This window comes from Nerophis ophidion, linkage group LG06, assembly GCF_033978795.1.
Source record: "Nerophis ophidion isolate RoL-2023_Sa linkage group LG06, RoL_Noph_v1.0, whole genome shotgun sequence".
Classification (NCBI taxonomy): domain Eukaryota; kingdom Metazoa; phylum Chordata; class Actinopteri; order Syngnathiformes; family Syngnathidae; genus Nerophis; species Nerophis ophidion.
In genome coordinates, this window is record NC_084616.1 from 47,022,565 (window position 1) to 47,035,991 (window position 13,427).

Sequence of the window (13,427 nt, forward strand, 5' to 3'; positions counted from 1 at the left end):
TCAACAAAGTTTGAGCATTATTTACTGAGAAAATAAGGAGAGTTTAAAGGGGTCTTACAAGGATTGTCCTCCTTTTTGACTTTTAAATGGTGTTACAATGTTGGATGCTCGTGTTATACCAGGGGTGTCAAACCCATTTTAGATTGAGGGCCACAATCTAAAATCAGGGCACGATAACTTAAAAATAAAGACAACTTTAGATTATTTTCTTTGTTTAAATATAGAACAAGTACATTCTGAAATTGTACAAATCACAATGTTGTTGTTGTTTTTTTACGCTTACATGTTGCAGTTAATAGTATTCTATCTTTATTTGTCGTTATTTATATTTTATGAATAAATTATGTGATAATATTCATTAGTCAACTCATTGGTGTTCAATTTCAATCAAGATTAAAAAAAAAAATACCAAAATCTAATTACACTGTTATTTATGTAGTTTGATCATTTTTCTTGACTGATGCACTAACATCATGTGGTTTATTTTGTACATATGTAGCATTATCTACAAATATACAAATATTTGCTATTGCGACATCTAGTGGACACATTTAAAACAGCTGCTTTTTTCATTAAAAATTTTCAGCTTCATTTTTATACTTAGCAAACTCATCCCACGGGCCGAATAAAACCTGTTCGCGGGCCTGATCCGGCCCTCGGGCCGTACGTTCGACACTGCTATGTTAAACAATGCCAAAGCTTGATAATGGATGCTTCTGTTCGCTGGGTTTTTGAAGTTTGGCTATGTTGTGACGTCACCGCGAAGTGGAAGCATTAATTCAAAAATCAAGTCAAGCTGTCAGCCAGAGTGAGAAGAGCTCAAGGCCATGAGGAAACACAAAAAAGTAGGATTAAACATTACTTTCATACAAATGTAGCTTGTGCATGATAACATGTATGTGCTACACGCAGTGACATAAATGCTACTACATACCTAATGTTGTGACCGGATGAATCTACATAATGTTCATGAAGTTTATTTTCGACTCTGTCTGGTAAAAATTTAAATTAGAGTTGACATTTGGCTTCAATATAGATTTTTGAAAAATATATATTTTTCAAGGGCTTCACGGTGGAAGAGGGTTTAGTGCGTCCGCCTCACGATACGAACGTCCTGAGTAGTCCTGGGTTCAATCCCGGGCTTGGGATCTTTCTGTGTGGAGTTTGCATGTTCTCCCAGTGAATGCGTGGGTTCCCTCCGGGTACTCCGGCTTCCTCCCAGTTCCAAAGACATGCACCTGGGGATAGGTTGATTGGCAACACTAAATTGGCCCTAGTGTGTGAATGTTGTCTGTTTATCCGTGTTGGCCCTGCGATTAAGTGGCGACTTGTCCAGGGTGTACACCGCCTTCAGCCCGATTGTAGCGGAGATAGGCACCAGCACACCCCCGCGACCCCAAAGGGAATAAGCGGTAGAAAATGGATGGATGGATGGACGGATAGACTCAAAAAACGGGTTATAAAATTGACTGTGGAGCAAAATGTACACAACATTTAGACCGAAACATATTCAATACATATTATCAGTGGTTTCCTAAACTTTTCTTACCAGGTACCACCTCAGAAAACACTTGGCTCTCCAAGTACCACCATGCACCACAGCAGCATAGTAGGCCTAAATATCAATTAAAAACAGGGCAGCTGTTATTTTAACAATTATATTGAATATTTTTGGCGACTCTAACATTGCACACAGTTTGAACAGTAACACTGTTTTTGAATATTGAATTAAGTGATTCGTTGGCGTAACATTAGATGGAGACCGCATACCATGACAGTTTGAGACTCACTAATCTAGACCGCAAGAAAGTGTCTTAATTGTACATTAAAATCAACACAGGTCTCGTTTAAAAATAAAATGTAAAGAAATATGTGCTCTAGATATTATTAGAAGTATGTGAAGAGCTTGTATAGCCTTGCAAAAAAACAAAAATAGATGTCCAATTAGTATTTCTGCGGAAAAAACTATGTATCCTCTAAAAAAAGACATGGGCAAATTAAGGCCTGTTAAACTTTTCAATCTGGCCCACCAGACATTCCCAAATATTTTCTTTTAGATCTTTAAGATGGAAACTGTAGCTGCCTATATGATGTGCAGTGATGTTTTCAAACTACTGTAAGTCTTGAACTATACAAAGTATTTAAATGGTTGAAATCTGTGCTTTTACATGTTAGTTACTATGGTAATCTAAGTCACAGCAGCTCAGACGAGCCACCAAGCAGTGTGTGTGGGGCGCATTTCCACAGTGTTTGAAACCTTCGCGTCCATATTTCGATGTGTTTGTTGCATTTTTGTTGCGTTTCGCTTGATTGTAAAATATATTTCGATCATTGTTCATACGTTCAGTGTTATATCGTTCATACTTAATATATTAAATTCTGCATTCTTTATTTTCATGTACATTCTGGGTGTTTCATTTAGTAAAAAAAAAAAAAAATTCCATTCTGTTTTTAAGCCGGTCTGTCATAATGGTTTTAGCATTCAGACATTATTGTGAGGTTTTGTATTACTGTTCTTAAAAATAGATGTACCAGCCCCCAGACACTTTTTTTTTTCTAAATTTGGCCCCCCGGGACAAAATAATTGCCGAGGCCCTCTCTAAAAAGTAAAGGTAAAAGTTTATTTTGAAAAAATATTTGACTCGAGAGGGGCAAGCGGTAAAAAAATGGATGGATGGATGAGTAATTATTCGGATTACAAAAACCCACAAATTAACTGATCAATTGCCAAACATGTGCTGCTATCTTCATCACATCTTCTGAGCTGCACTTATGTACAGTGGGGCAAAAAAGTATTTAGTCAGCCACCGATTGTGCAAGTTCTCCCACTTAAAATGATGACAGAGGTCTGTAATTTTCATCATAGGTACACTTCAACTGTGAGAGACAGAATGTTAAAAAAAAAAATCCAGGAATTCACATTGTAGGAATTTTAAAGAATTAAAATTTGTACATTATGGTGGAAAATAAGTATTTGGTCAACCATTCAAAGCTCTCACTGATGGAAGGAGGTTTTGGCTCAAAATCTCACGATACATGGCCCCATTCATTCTTTCCTTAACACGGATCAAACGTCCTGTCCCCTTAGCAGAAAAACAGCCCCAAAGCATGATGTTTCCACCCCCATGCTTCACAGTAGGTGTGGTGTTCTTGGGATGCAACTTAGTATTCCTCTTCCCCCAAACACGACGAGTTCAGTTTATACCAAAATGGATACATGGATGATACAGCAGAGGATTGGGAGAATGTCATGTGGTCAGATGAAACCAAAATAGAACTTTTTGGTATAAACTCAACTCGTCGTGTTTGGAGAAAGAAGAATACTGAGTTGCATCCCAAGAACACCAAACCTACTGTGAAGCATGGGGGTGAAAACATCATGCTTTGGGGCTGTTTTTCTGCTAAGGGGGACAGGATGATTGATCCGTGTTAAGGAAAGAATGAATGGGGCCATGTATCGTGACATTTTGAGCCAAAACCTTCTTCCATCAGTGAGAGCTTTTAATGGTTGACCAAATACTTATTTTCCACCATAATTTACAAATAAATTCTTTAAAATTCATACAATGAGAATTCCTGGATTTTTTTTTCACATTCGGTCTCTCACAGTTGAAGTGTACCTATGATGAAAATTGCAGACCTCTGTCATCTTTTTAAGTGGGAGAACTTGCACAATTGGTGGCTGACTAAATACTTTTTTGCCCCACTGTAGGTAGCTGAATGTTTAATGTCTTCTTGTTAATATGCTTTTCAGTTTCTTCTCGTCAGACAAGATTTCGGTAACATAAATGGGATATTTTAACTTAAATATATGGTTTACCTTTAAAAAAAAAAGGTGAACTATTCCATTCTTTTACACCAAAAATCTTGTCTGAGTAGAAGAAACCGAAGTGAACTGCAGTAAACTGACCCAATGGACGCGGTATACCATTGGCACAACTTACCATTGGCACAACGTCCTCAAAGGCATCTATTTCAGGGCTGCAGGGCTCATCGTAGAGCGGCGATAAGGGCTGTCTTGGAGCGCACATGTCCGAGTATCTTTGCGGGCCGTTCATGTGGTAGCTGAGAGACGTCTGAGAGGTGTTCCAGCTGTTTGACTGATCACACAACAAACTTAAAAGTTAGTTTATTGTTGTATTTCACCCTCTGAGGGCTCACATCAATCAAAATTAAGATTTAAGGTCACAGTACAGGGCGGGGTATTAAACTACTTGCAGATAAGTGCCGGTGTTACAACTATCAGTTTCACAAATCCACCATCAGATGTGTGTTGGATGTAAAAATGGTGGCATATTAATACAAGCATATCCTTAACAACCCAGTGGTGTACCAACCACTTGCACATGTTTTTAATTAGTAGGTGCAACATCACCCATAAAACAGGGCACATGTGGCATGTTGCTAGGCAGAGTTCACAGGCTTCAATCATGATTGCCCCATTGACCAATGAATAAAACATACAAAAGTGAGCAAAAAAATCACTCCACACACACAACACTGTAATGATTCCGAGATGTTTGCTCTGTATTAAATATATAATAAGAGTTTACGTAAATCAAGTAGTGCAAAGTGTCAGGTATATATTTCCTGCTTGTGTGTCTATTGTCACGTTGTAGCTACCGTCATTACCAAGACCCTGCTCAGCTTTCTGCTGTCCGTGTATTTATAAAGACATGTAAGATGAGTCCGACCGGCCTCAAGGGGAATCATGCACTTATCACGTTTAGACGCCGGGCAGACGTTTTACCTTCACAAGCGGGCCTTTGTCCAGCCGATGCGTGCTTGAGTAGGGCGTGCTGTACAGCTGCGGCATGCCCGCTGAGACCTCTGCAGACTGGTGATAGGAGCCGCGCTGGGGGGACGAGTAGCGCAGCGGGAAAGGTCGGGAGTCACGTTCGGGGTTGTTGTGGGAAGAGACGCTGTTTGTCCTGCTTCCCAGACGAGCGGTCTCTGTGGAGGAGGGACGGCTGGAGGTGTACTGTTGACAAAAAGCAGGACATATTTGGTTATAGTCTGTAAGGATGGGTACCTTTCACATTTGTACCAATCCCTGATACCTGGGAATCTATACCTGTATTCAACAGTACCAATTTAATAAAATAAATACAAATCTATTTTTGATTTAACAGTTAACAATTATGAAACCTGTGCTGTCCAGTTATAGCTTTTTTATTACACGCCTGTGTCTCATTTGCAAGTAGACTTTGCATCATACTTGCCAACTTTCCGGATTTTCCGGGAGACTCACGAAATTCAGCACCTCTCCCGAAAACCTCCGGGGACAAATTTTCTCCCGATAATCTCCTGAAATTTTGACGGCGCTGGAAGCCACACCCACTCCGGCTCCAAAGTGTGGATGTTGTGACCCTCTTAAACAAGACAATACTGCCATCTACTGTACACAGAATAGAATGTAAATAAATTCTACATTTAAGTGCAGTCATTAGGGAGTTTGTTCTGAAGCCCACAGTAAAGTCATGTAACTTCATCACGTCGCCTAGTTATTGACTCCAACCCAATATGTTACACCGTCGACGAGCAAAATGAAGAAATACGCTTGCAAGTTCCGAAATGAATGGAAATAAGAATTACAGTTTATCCAGGAGAGTTCGAAGGGGAAGGGGTATGTTGCCTGTAAATTTTGTAGAACAGACTTCTCCATTGAACATGGTGAACGGATATACTCAGCCATAAACGGTCAGTCAGCAAAGCACAAAGCGTCCGCAGCGCAGCATCATTCACAACCCAGTATTATGGCCCACCTCGCGAAATGGAGACCCGATGGTGTATCTTATGCTGAGACAAAGATGGCTATGCTGATAGCTGGAAGCAACATCCCGTTCTCATTTGCGGATGTCTACAACAAATCCGTGAAGGATGTTCCCGGATTCGGAGATTGCTCGCCAATACCCAAATGGCAGAACAAAGGTTACTCAAATAGTGAAAAGTAAGTGTTGTTGTTGTTTTATAGTAACCAGCAAGCACAGTACAGTTAGTAGAACAACTGTGTTTTTATTACTGTGTATTTGATAGGTAGCGTCTGAAAATCAACTATTTCTTTTATTTATATATAATAAAATAAATATATATAGCTAGAATTCACTTAAAGTCAAGTATTTCATACATATGTATGTATGTATATATATATATATATATATATATATATATATATGAAATACTCGAGTTGGTGAATTATACGCCACCCCTCTTAACCACGACCCCCGCCCAACCACGCCCCCAACCGCGACGACGCCCCACCCCCGACAACGCCCCCCACCTCCCGAAATCGGAGGTCTCACGGTTGGCAAGTATGCTTTGCATGCGGTTGCGATTATAAGACATTAGATGGCAGTAGTGCATTGCTGTGGCGTGTTGCGGGGTCAGGATGTAGTCTTTGCCATTAAGTTGAATGTGCCAATTTTGTCTTTTGTTGGGACCGAGAAAGTGTCAATTTATACTGAAAGTACTGAATTTATTACACGCCAGCTGCTTAATTGTAACGGACATCTTCGTTGTAGTTTTCATGGCCAAATTTATAGGTGTTGAAATTGTCATTTAAAATCGCTAATGCTAATCGGTAGCATGTCTTTGATACATCCATTAACATCGAGGTAGCGCATTTTGAAAAGTGGAGCCTTATTGTGATTTTGAGTCTCTTCTTCCTGCTTTGTTGGCACAGACATTTGTAACATTACCTGGAGTGCTTGACTGCTTGTTTACTCACAAAGTGCTTGAGCCGGTGCAAAGTCTGCAACTGGACGTGACGTCACGTGCAAGAAAGTACCAAAATATGGCACTATTTGCTTTTATGTCAATCGATACAAGGGCAACACGGACGGAATTTGGTCGGCACATAGGAGTACCACATTTATTGTTTGCACCATTGGTGGTACGCAGGAACTGATTTGACATGAAATATGTATGAAATAATCAAACAAATATTTGCTTAACTTGAATTTTAATATATATTCCTTTGCTGAACTACTCTTTAATTTTCACACCAAAAGTACTTGCAAAGCAAAACATTTTTGAGGTTTTACTTGTAAAAAGAAACCGCTTTACATCAAGCCACTCTGACAATGATGGGGACAAGAAGATCTCCATCATTTTAATTAGGGTTAGCAGGTCAGGGGCTGCGAAAACCACAAGTCTTGCAGGCAGTGAGCTCTCGCCAATTAAAGCTAATTGGTCCAGCGGAAGACTTTTCTCTCACGGGAGTGTCCTCAAAAGTCCTGGTATGCTTCATTATTTCTAAAGTGTGCAAGGTTAATAATGAATCTTTTCACTCCTGCTGCTCAATAATCATTTCAGGGCCTCGTCGTTTAAGCAGAAAATTCCAATGTTATGTGTTTCCTTTTTTTTGGTCAGCCTTGAAGTTTATTGCCTGTCTTTGTGACTGGAGCAGGACTCTAGACCTTGCTTAATAATTAACTTAGTAAAAAAACAACAACGTTAAGTGAGTTTTCTTTGCTGACGTTAAACAAACATACTTCCGACATAATTCATATCCGTACAAATATTGCCGTTTTGGTGTTTGAGAGTGAAGCAGACACTTACACAAAGAGGTTCCGAGTACCCTGGGGACAATGGGTTGTCTTCATGAGTGGGGAACGAAAGGTTGTGGGATCCACGTCCATTCTGGCTCATCTTGCGGGACTCAGGTTTGGCTTGACTGTTTCCACTCCACCTTTCAAACTGTGGCGTCTAGGTGGCAGACAAGTTTCATACATTAATAATTGTGATACATTTGGAACTTGAATCGTTCACTCATTTGTAGAGGTGATAATTGAATCAATCACAAAATATGCTTTAAAAATCACTTTCAGTGTAAGAATGAGTCTTTTATTAGAATGAAATTAAGATCCTAAAAATCCACGGCTAAATAAATATTTGCTCAGGAAAATGAAGTATTCCCAACGTGAAATGCTTTGTAAGAAAAGAAAAAAACCTTAGCTGCAACGGCAGCTAGCCTGAGGCCAAACTGACTCCCTTCGAATTCAGTGTACACTGTGGATATAAAAATAATTGCCTGAACCCTACAAGTTCTTGTTGGCAAAAATGATCATATAAATAAGAGCTGCATCTACCAATTATTTTAGTAATCGAGTCATCAGATAAAACACACTTCATAGTCTCGATGCGTATTTAATGAAAAAATTTTTTTCGATTGCCATAACCTTTATTCTAATAATGAATATTGAAATTGCACTTTTAACATGTGTGCATTTATTTAAAAAATAAAAAATAAAAACTCTACTGTTTACCGCCACGAAGATCACAGCACCCAAACACCACCACTCACATGTTAAAGTTAAAGTCCCAACGATAGTCACACAGACACTAGGTGGGGTGAAATTATGCTCTGCATTTGACCCATCCCCATGTTTACCCCCTGGGAGGTGAGGGGAGCAGTAAGCAGCAGCGGTGGCCGCGCTCGGGAATCATTTTAGTGATTTAACCGCCAATTCCAACCCTTGATGCTGAGTGCTAAGCAGAGAGGCAATGGTCCCATTTTTATAGTCTTTGGTATTACTCGGCCGGGGTTTGAACTCACAACCTTCCAGTCTCAAGGTGGATACTTAATCTTTGTGAGCAGGTTTTCTCTGTAATGAGCATCAATAGAACAAAGCCACGCACAAGCACGTAAATAACATCCTGAAATTGTGTGCCACTCAAGATGTGACACCTGATTTTGATTCACTTGTGAACGCTACAAAATTCCAGGTTTCAGGAGTAAAATAAACAATTGGTAACTCCACTTAAAATGCTGCATTGGACACTGCACTTTGATATAGTTCTGTGAAAATGTATGTGATTTACTGCAGTACTGTCAGTCTCTCAAGTTCGCATGTTTGATTTGTTAAAATTGTTCATGCACTACAGAGCTTTTATTTTTCTATCAATAAACAGTGACAATAAACCCTCTTGAATAGTTTCTACCTCAGTTTTTATGGTTGGTTGAGCACAGAATTAATAGGTAGAAATGACAAATGAGGTAGTTGATACTTCGAAGAGTTTTAATGTATTATTAGGGACCGAATGTCCCTTTGGGACAGAGGACCCTATTGAATTTCTAGCGTTTTATTCTTTCTTTCTTTCTTTCTTTCTTATTATTCCGCAGCTTTGAGCTGTAATTGAACCCTCTTAACATGCTTCAAAACTCACCAAATTTGACTTACACATCAGGACTGGCGAACATTGCGATTTAATCAAAAAACCTAACCCCAAAACTAAAAATTGCGCTCTAACGCCCCCTAGGAAGAAAACCCAGACCAAACTGCCTGTAACTTCCAGTAGGAATGTTGTAGTGACATGAAAAAAAACCTCTATGTAGGTCTCACTCAGCCCTAGATTTCATACAATGACATCCTTCAGCAAAAATCAACAGAAAGTTTGAAATTCCCCTTTCAAAACAAAAATTTGAAAAAACACTCACCTTTGCCTCTTTGAGCTGTAATTTGACCCCCTTAACATGCTTCAAAACTCACCAAACTGGACACACACATCAGGACTGGCGAAAATTGCGATCTAATCAAAAAACCTAACCCCAAAACTCAAAATTGCGCTCTAGCAACCCCTAGGAATAAAACACAGACAAAACTGCACCAAGAAAGAAAACACAGACAAAACTGCCTCTAACATCCAGTAGGAATGTCGTAGCGACATGAAACAAAAACCTCTATGTAGGTCTCACTTAGACCTAGATTTCATACACTGACATCCTTCAGCAAAAATCAACAGGAAATTTGCAATTCCCCCTTCAAAGCAAAAGTTTTGTAAAAAACGGTCACCTTTTTTCAAACATTATCTCCTCTGTGAGCGTTTGTTGTGTCAGCTTCAAACTACCACAGGAGAGGGATTGAACCATTCTGATTAAAAGTTGATGAAAGATTTTTTATTACTGCTACGGGTTTGATTTTATCAGCCTTCAAAGAACCGCTGCGCTGAAAACCATTTCAAAGATGGCGGCTGTGCGCAGACACAGTGAGGGAGACGTTTTTGTTTTTCCGTACCGTCTGCTGCTGGTGCGCGTGCACCAACATTCGTGAGGGAGGGGCTGTGATCGTCTATACCAAGATGGCTGCCAGGTGCCGTAGCTAAGCCGGTATATTTTAAAGTTGTCGTTTGCCTGCATATCGTAAAAACAACCGGTCAACGAGAGAGTGTGTCGATGTTAAGATATTCCGCCGAGTTGGTAAGTCTATCTGTTTGCTAATAGTAGCTACTAGCCGTACCCATGTATTTTCAATGGGCGGTTAGCATCGGGTTTTAATTCTGTTCCCTCCTATGTTTCTGCTCCTATTGAATTTCTTTGTATGTCGAGTCTTTATCTTGGTTACTTACATATGGTGCCTGAATGTTTTGGTGTTTTAAGGCCATCTGCACTTTTTATGCCCCTAGTTGGTAGGTCTATCTGTTTGCTAATAGTAGCTACTAGCCCTACCCAAGTATTTTCATTGTAACTTATATCTGTCAGTAGACACGTTATGGAAGATAAAAACTACTACATTTATAATACTAAGTAGTTCTAACTAATATCAGTCAGTAGACACGTTATGGAAGGTAAAAACTACAACATAATAAAGTTAAAATACCAATGATTGTCACACACACACTAGGTGTGGCGAAATTATTCTCTGCATTTGACCCATCACCCTATATCACCCCCTGGGAGGAGAGGGGAGCAGTGGGCAGCAGCGGGCGCAGCACCGCTGCTGCCCACTGCTCCCCTATCTAACTTATATCTGTCAGTAGACACGTTATGCAAGGTAAAAACAACAACATTTATGATACAAAGCAGTGTATAGTTCAATCAATCAATGTTTACTTATATAGCCCTAAATCACTAGTGTCTCAAATAGTTCTAACTTATATCTGTCAGTAGACACGTTATGCAAGGTAAAAACAACAACATTTATGATACAAAGCAGTGTATAGTTCTAACTTATATCTTTCAGTAGACATGTTATGGAAGATAAAAACTACAACATTTATAATACAAAGTAGTGTATAGTTCTAACTTATATTTGTAAGTAGACACGTTATGGAAGGTAAAAACTACAATATAATACAAAGTAGTTTGTTGTTCTAACTTATATTTGGGAAGCCCTGACTTCCCTCTCCTCAGCCACTTCGATATATACTCGGTCCCGTCCATCGCTGCTTGCAGCTTTAATTTATTTTGTATTTTTGGGCTTAAAGTTTAATTGCTTTGTAGATAGACTGAGATTAAGTCTAAGTTCAATGTGGTCTACATGGTGAACTGTTTCGTCAAGAGCATTGGCCTTGTGGTTAGCGTGTCTGCCCTGAGATCGGTAGACCCTGAGTTCAAACCCTGGCCAAGTCATACCAAAGACTCCAAAAATGGGACCCTTTACCTGCCTGCTTGGAATTCAGCATCAAGGATTGGAATTGGGGGTTAAATCACCAAAATGATTCCTGCTGCGGCTCACTGCTCCCCTCACCTCCCAGGGGGTGGAACAATGGGATGGGTCAAATTTCACCAAAGCTAGTGTCTGTGTGACTATCAGTGGTACTTTAACTTTACTTTTAATATGTAAATTTTTAGAATGTGCTTGTTCTGTTTAGGGCCAAAGTAAAAGAAAGAAAACAATTTGAAGTTGTCCTAGTTGTATTTTTAAGTTATTATGCCATTATTTTACCAGTCCGGCCTACGTGGGAATAGAGCTGAAATTTTTGTCAATTCTGACATAGAGGCGAATGAACCAGGTGAGGACAGAAACATAGCATTGCTCATCAGGAGACGTGGACAAGGTGATTATTTTAAACCTGTAAAAAAAAAAAACAGTGGGTATCACTCACTTCTCTGTGCGTCGGTGTGTAGATGATGTCATAGACTGGGGGCGGGGGGCTGAGAACCGGCACGTCAGCAGCTTTGAAATGCTGGATCCAGTCGCAGAACTCGCTCCGATCCAGACAGGACACCACTATGGGGTTGATGAGCTTGCCTAGAGAGGACACACAAAGCTCGTCATTCGGTCCAGGCGCTGCATGGAATGTGCCACTGTCAGATTGTCATTCAGTGGGGATCAAACCAGCTCATTCATGGAGGCTTGCACTTTGTGACGTTAGCACATTCCTGCTGGTGTCCACTTCGGGTATATTATGCATTCCAGTGTACAGTATACTCATTAAGATCCATTCAAGTTTGTCTGTTTGTTTTGCGCTAACCTTCAATCATAAAAGTGTTGGGCTTGACATCTTGGCAGGGTGTTGTCACTGTGATCATGTTGAGTGGAAGTTTGCCCTGATAAAGATGATTTAAACTGCATTAATAACACAAAATAAGCATGCAGCTCAGAGGATGATTATGAAGCGTTTCAAACCTTGTAGAAGAGGCCATTTGCTTCCTCGGATAGGATGATCATTGTTGACGTGTACATCACCAGTAGTCTATCGTTTTGTTCCTGTGGACACACAAGGGTTTGTGTAGAGTTACACACTTATTGGCCCTGATTGAATAACAACGTCTGCACTTATTCTCTTTTTAAAGGGAGTTTTGTTTCCTTTGAACGTCCAGTTTACATTCCAAAAGTTTATTATCATGCCATCAAGTGTTTTTTCTTTTTTCAAACATCATGCGGAATTTAAGGAGGATCAGTCCCTTGTAGAAAGGTTCTGTTCTTTCTGTGAAACGTTCTTGACCTATATAAATAACTACATTTTTCTGCAGCTTTGAAGTAGCAAACGTTTAATAGCATCAAATACTAACCCGATAATGATAAAAGCAAGATAGAAAAGTAGCAAATGTTTAATAACATCAAATACTAACCCGATAATGATAAAAGCAAGATAGAAAATAAACCACATTCAAAACCATTTTTAATTATTTGACACAAACGCAGTGTGGTGGAGTCTAATTCCTGGTGCAAAAAATGCTAGTCAAACCAGTTTGGGCATTTAAAGTTTAAATGTAGTTTATATTTCCTCGCACTGTTCTAGGGTGTGTCAAGAGAGACAGCTGACATTCCAGCTGTGAGATGACTTTAGGTGCTTCCCACACCCTAAATCTCACACACTTCAGTGGGGCTGCCGCTCATTCTTACACAGTCAGTTCATCAGAAATATCCCCGCAGGTTAGGGCAGGTTTGGTTGATTGTTCGCCACCATCTGAATCGGTGTTTTTGTAACTTTGTTTGTTTTTATAGGGAAAACGTTGGCGTCTCGCTGATTACCAGGAAAACTACAGCTGATACATCAACCTAGATTGCCAATATTCAACTAAACTGTTTCGGTGGCCAAATTTCCTGAAAGCTAGGGACGGAGGATCACTGTTACTCTTATTTTGTATATTCCTCTACAGTAGACATTTGATGTTGGTCTATTTAGTCTGTCAGTCACCAGAGCGTTCTGATATTTTTATGGGGATTCTGCAAAAAAACTTGTCAAATATGATTTCTATG

At 39.7% G+C, this 13,427-nt stretch overlaps 1 protein-coding gene across 1 annotated transcript in view; it reads right to left on the reverse strand.

Moving 5' to 3' along the window:
• Positions 1-13,427, reverse strand: part of plekhn1 (pleckstrin homology domain containing, family N member 1) — a 39,548-nt gene that overhangs the window by 6,823 nt on the left and 19,298 nt on the right. Inside the window, exons 8-13 of the mRNA XM_061903952.1 lie at positions 12,351-12,431; positions 12,196-12,271; positions 11,827-11,972; positions 7,561-7,707; positions 4,751-4,981; positions 3,945-4,100 (exon numbers count right to left, since the gene is read on the reverse strand). Of these exons, the coding sequence (XP_061759936.1) occupies positions 3,945-4,100; positions 4,751-4,981; positions 7,561-7,707; positions 11,827-11,972; positions 12,196-12,271; positions 12,351-12,431 (837 nt within the window). The remainder of the gene's footprint in view (positions 1-3,944; positions 4,101-4,750; positions 4,982-7,560; positions 7,708-11,826; positions 11,973-12,195; positions 12,272-12,350; positions 12,432-13,427) is intronic.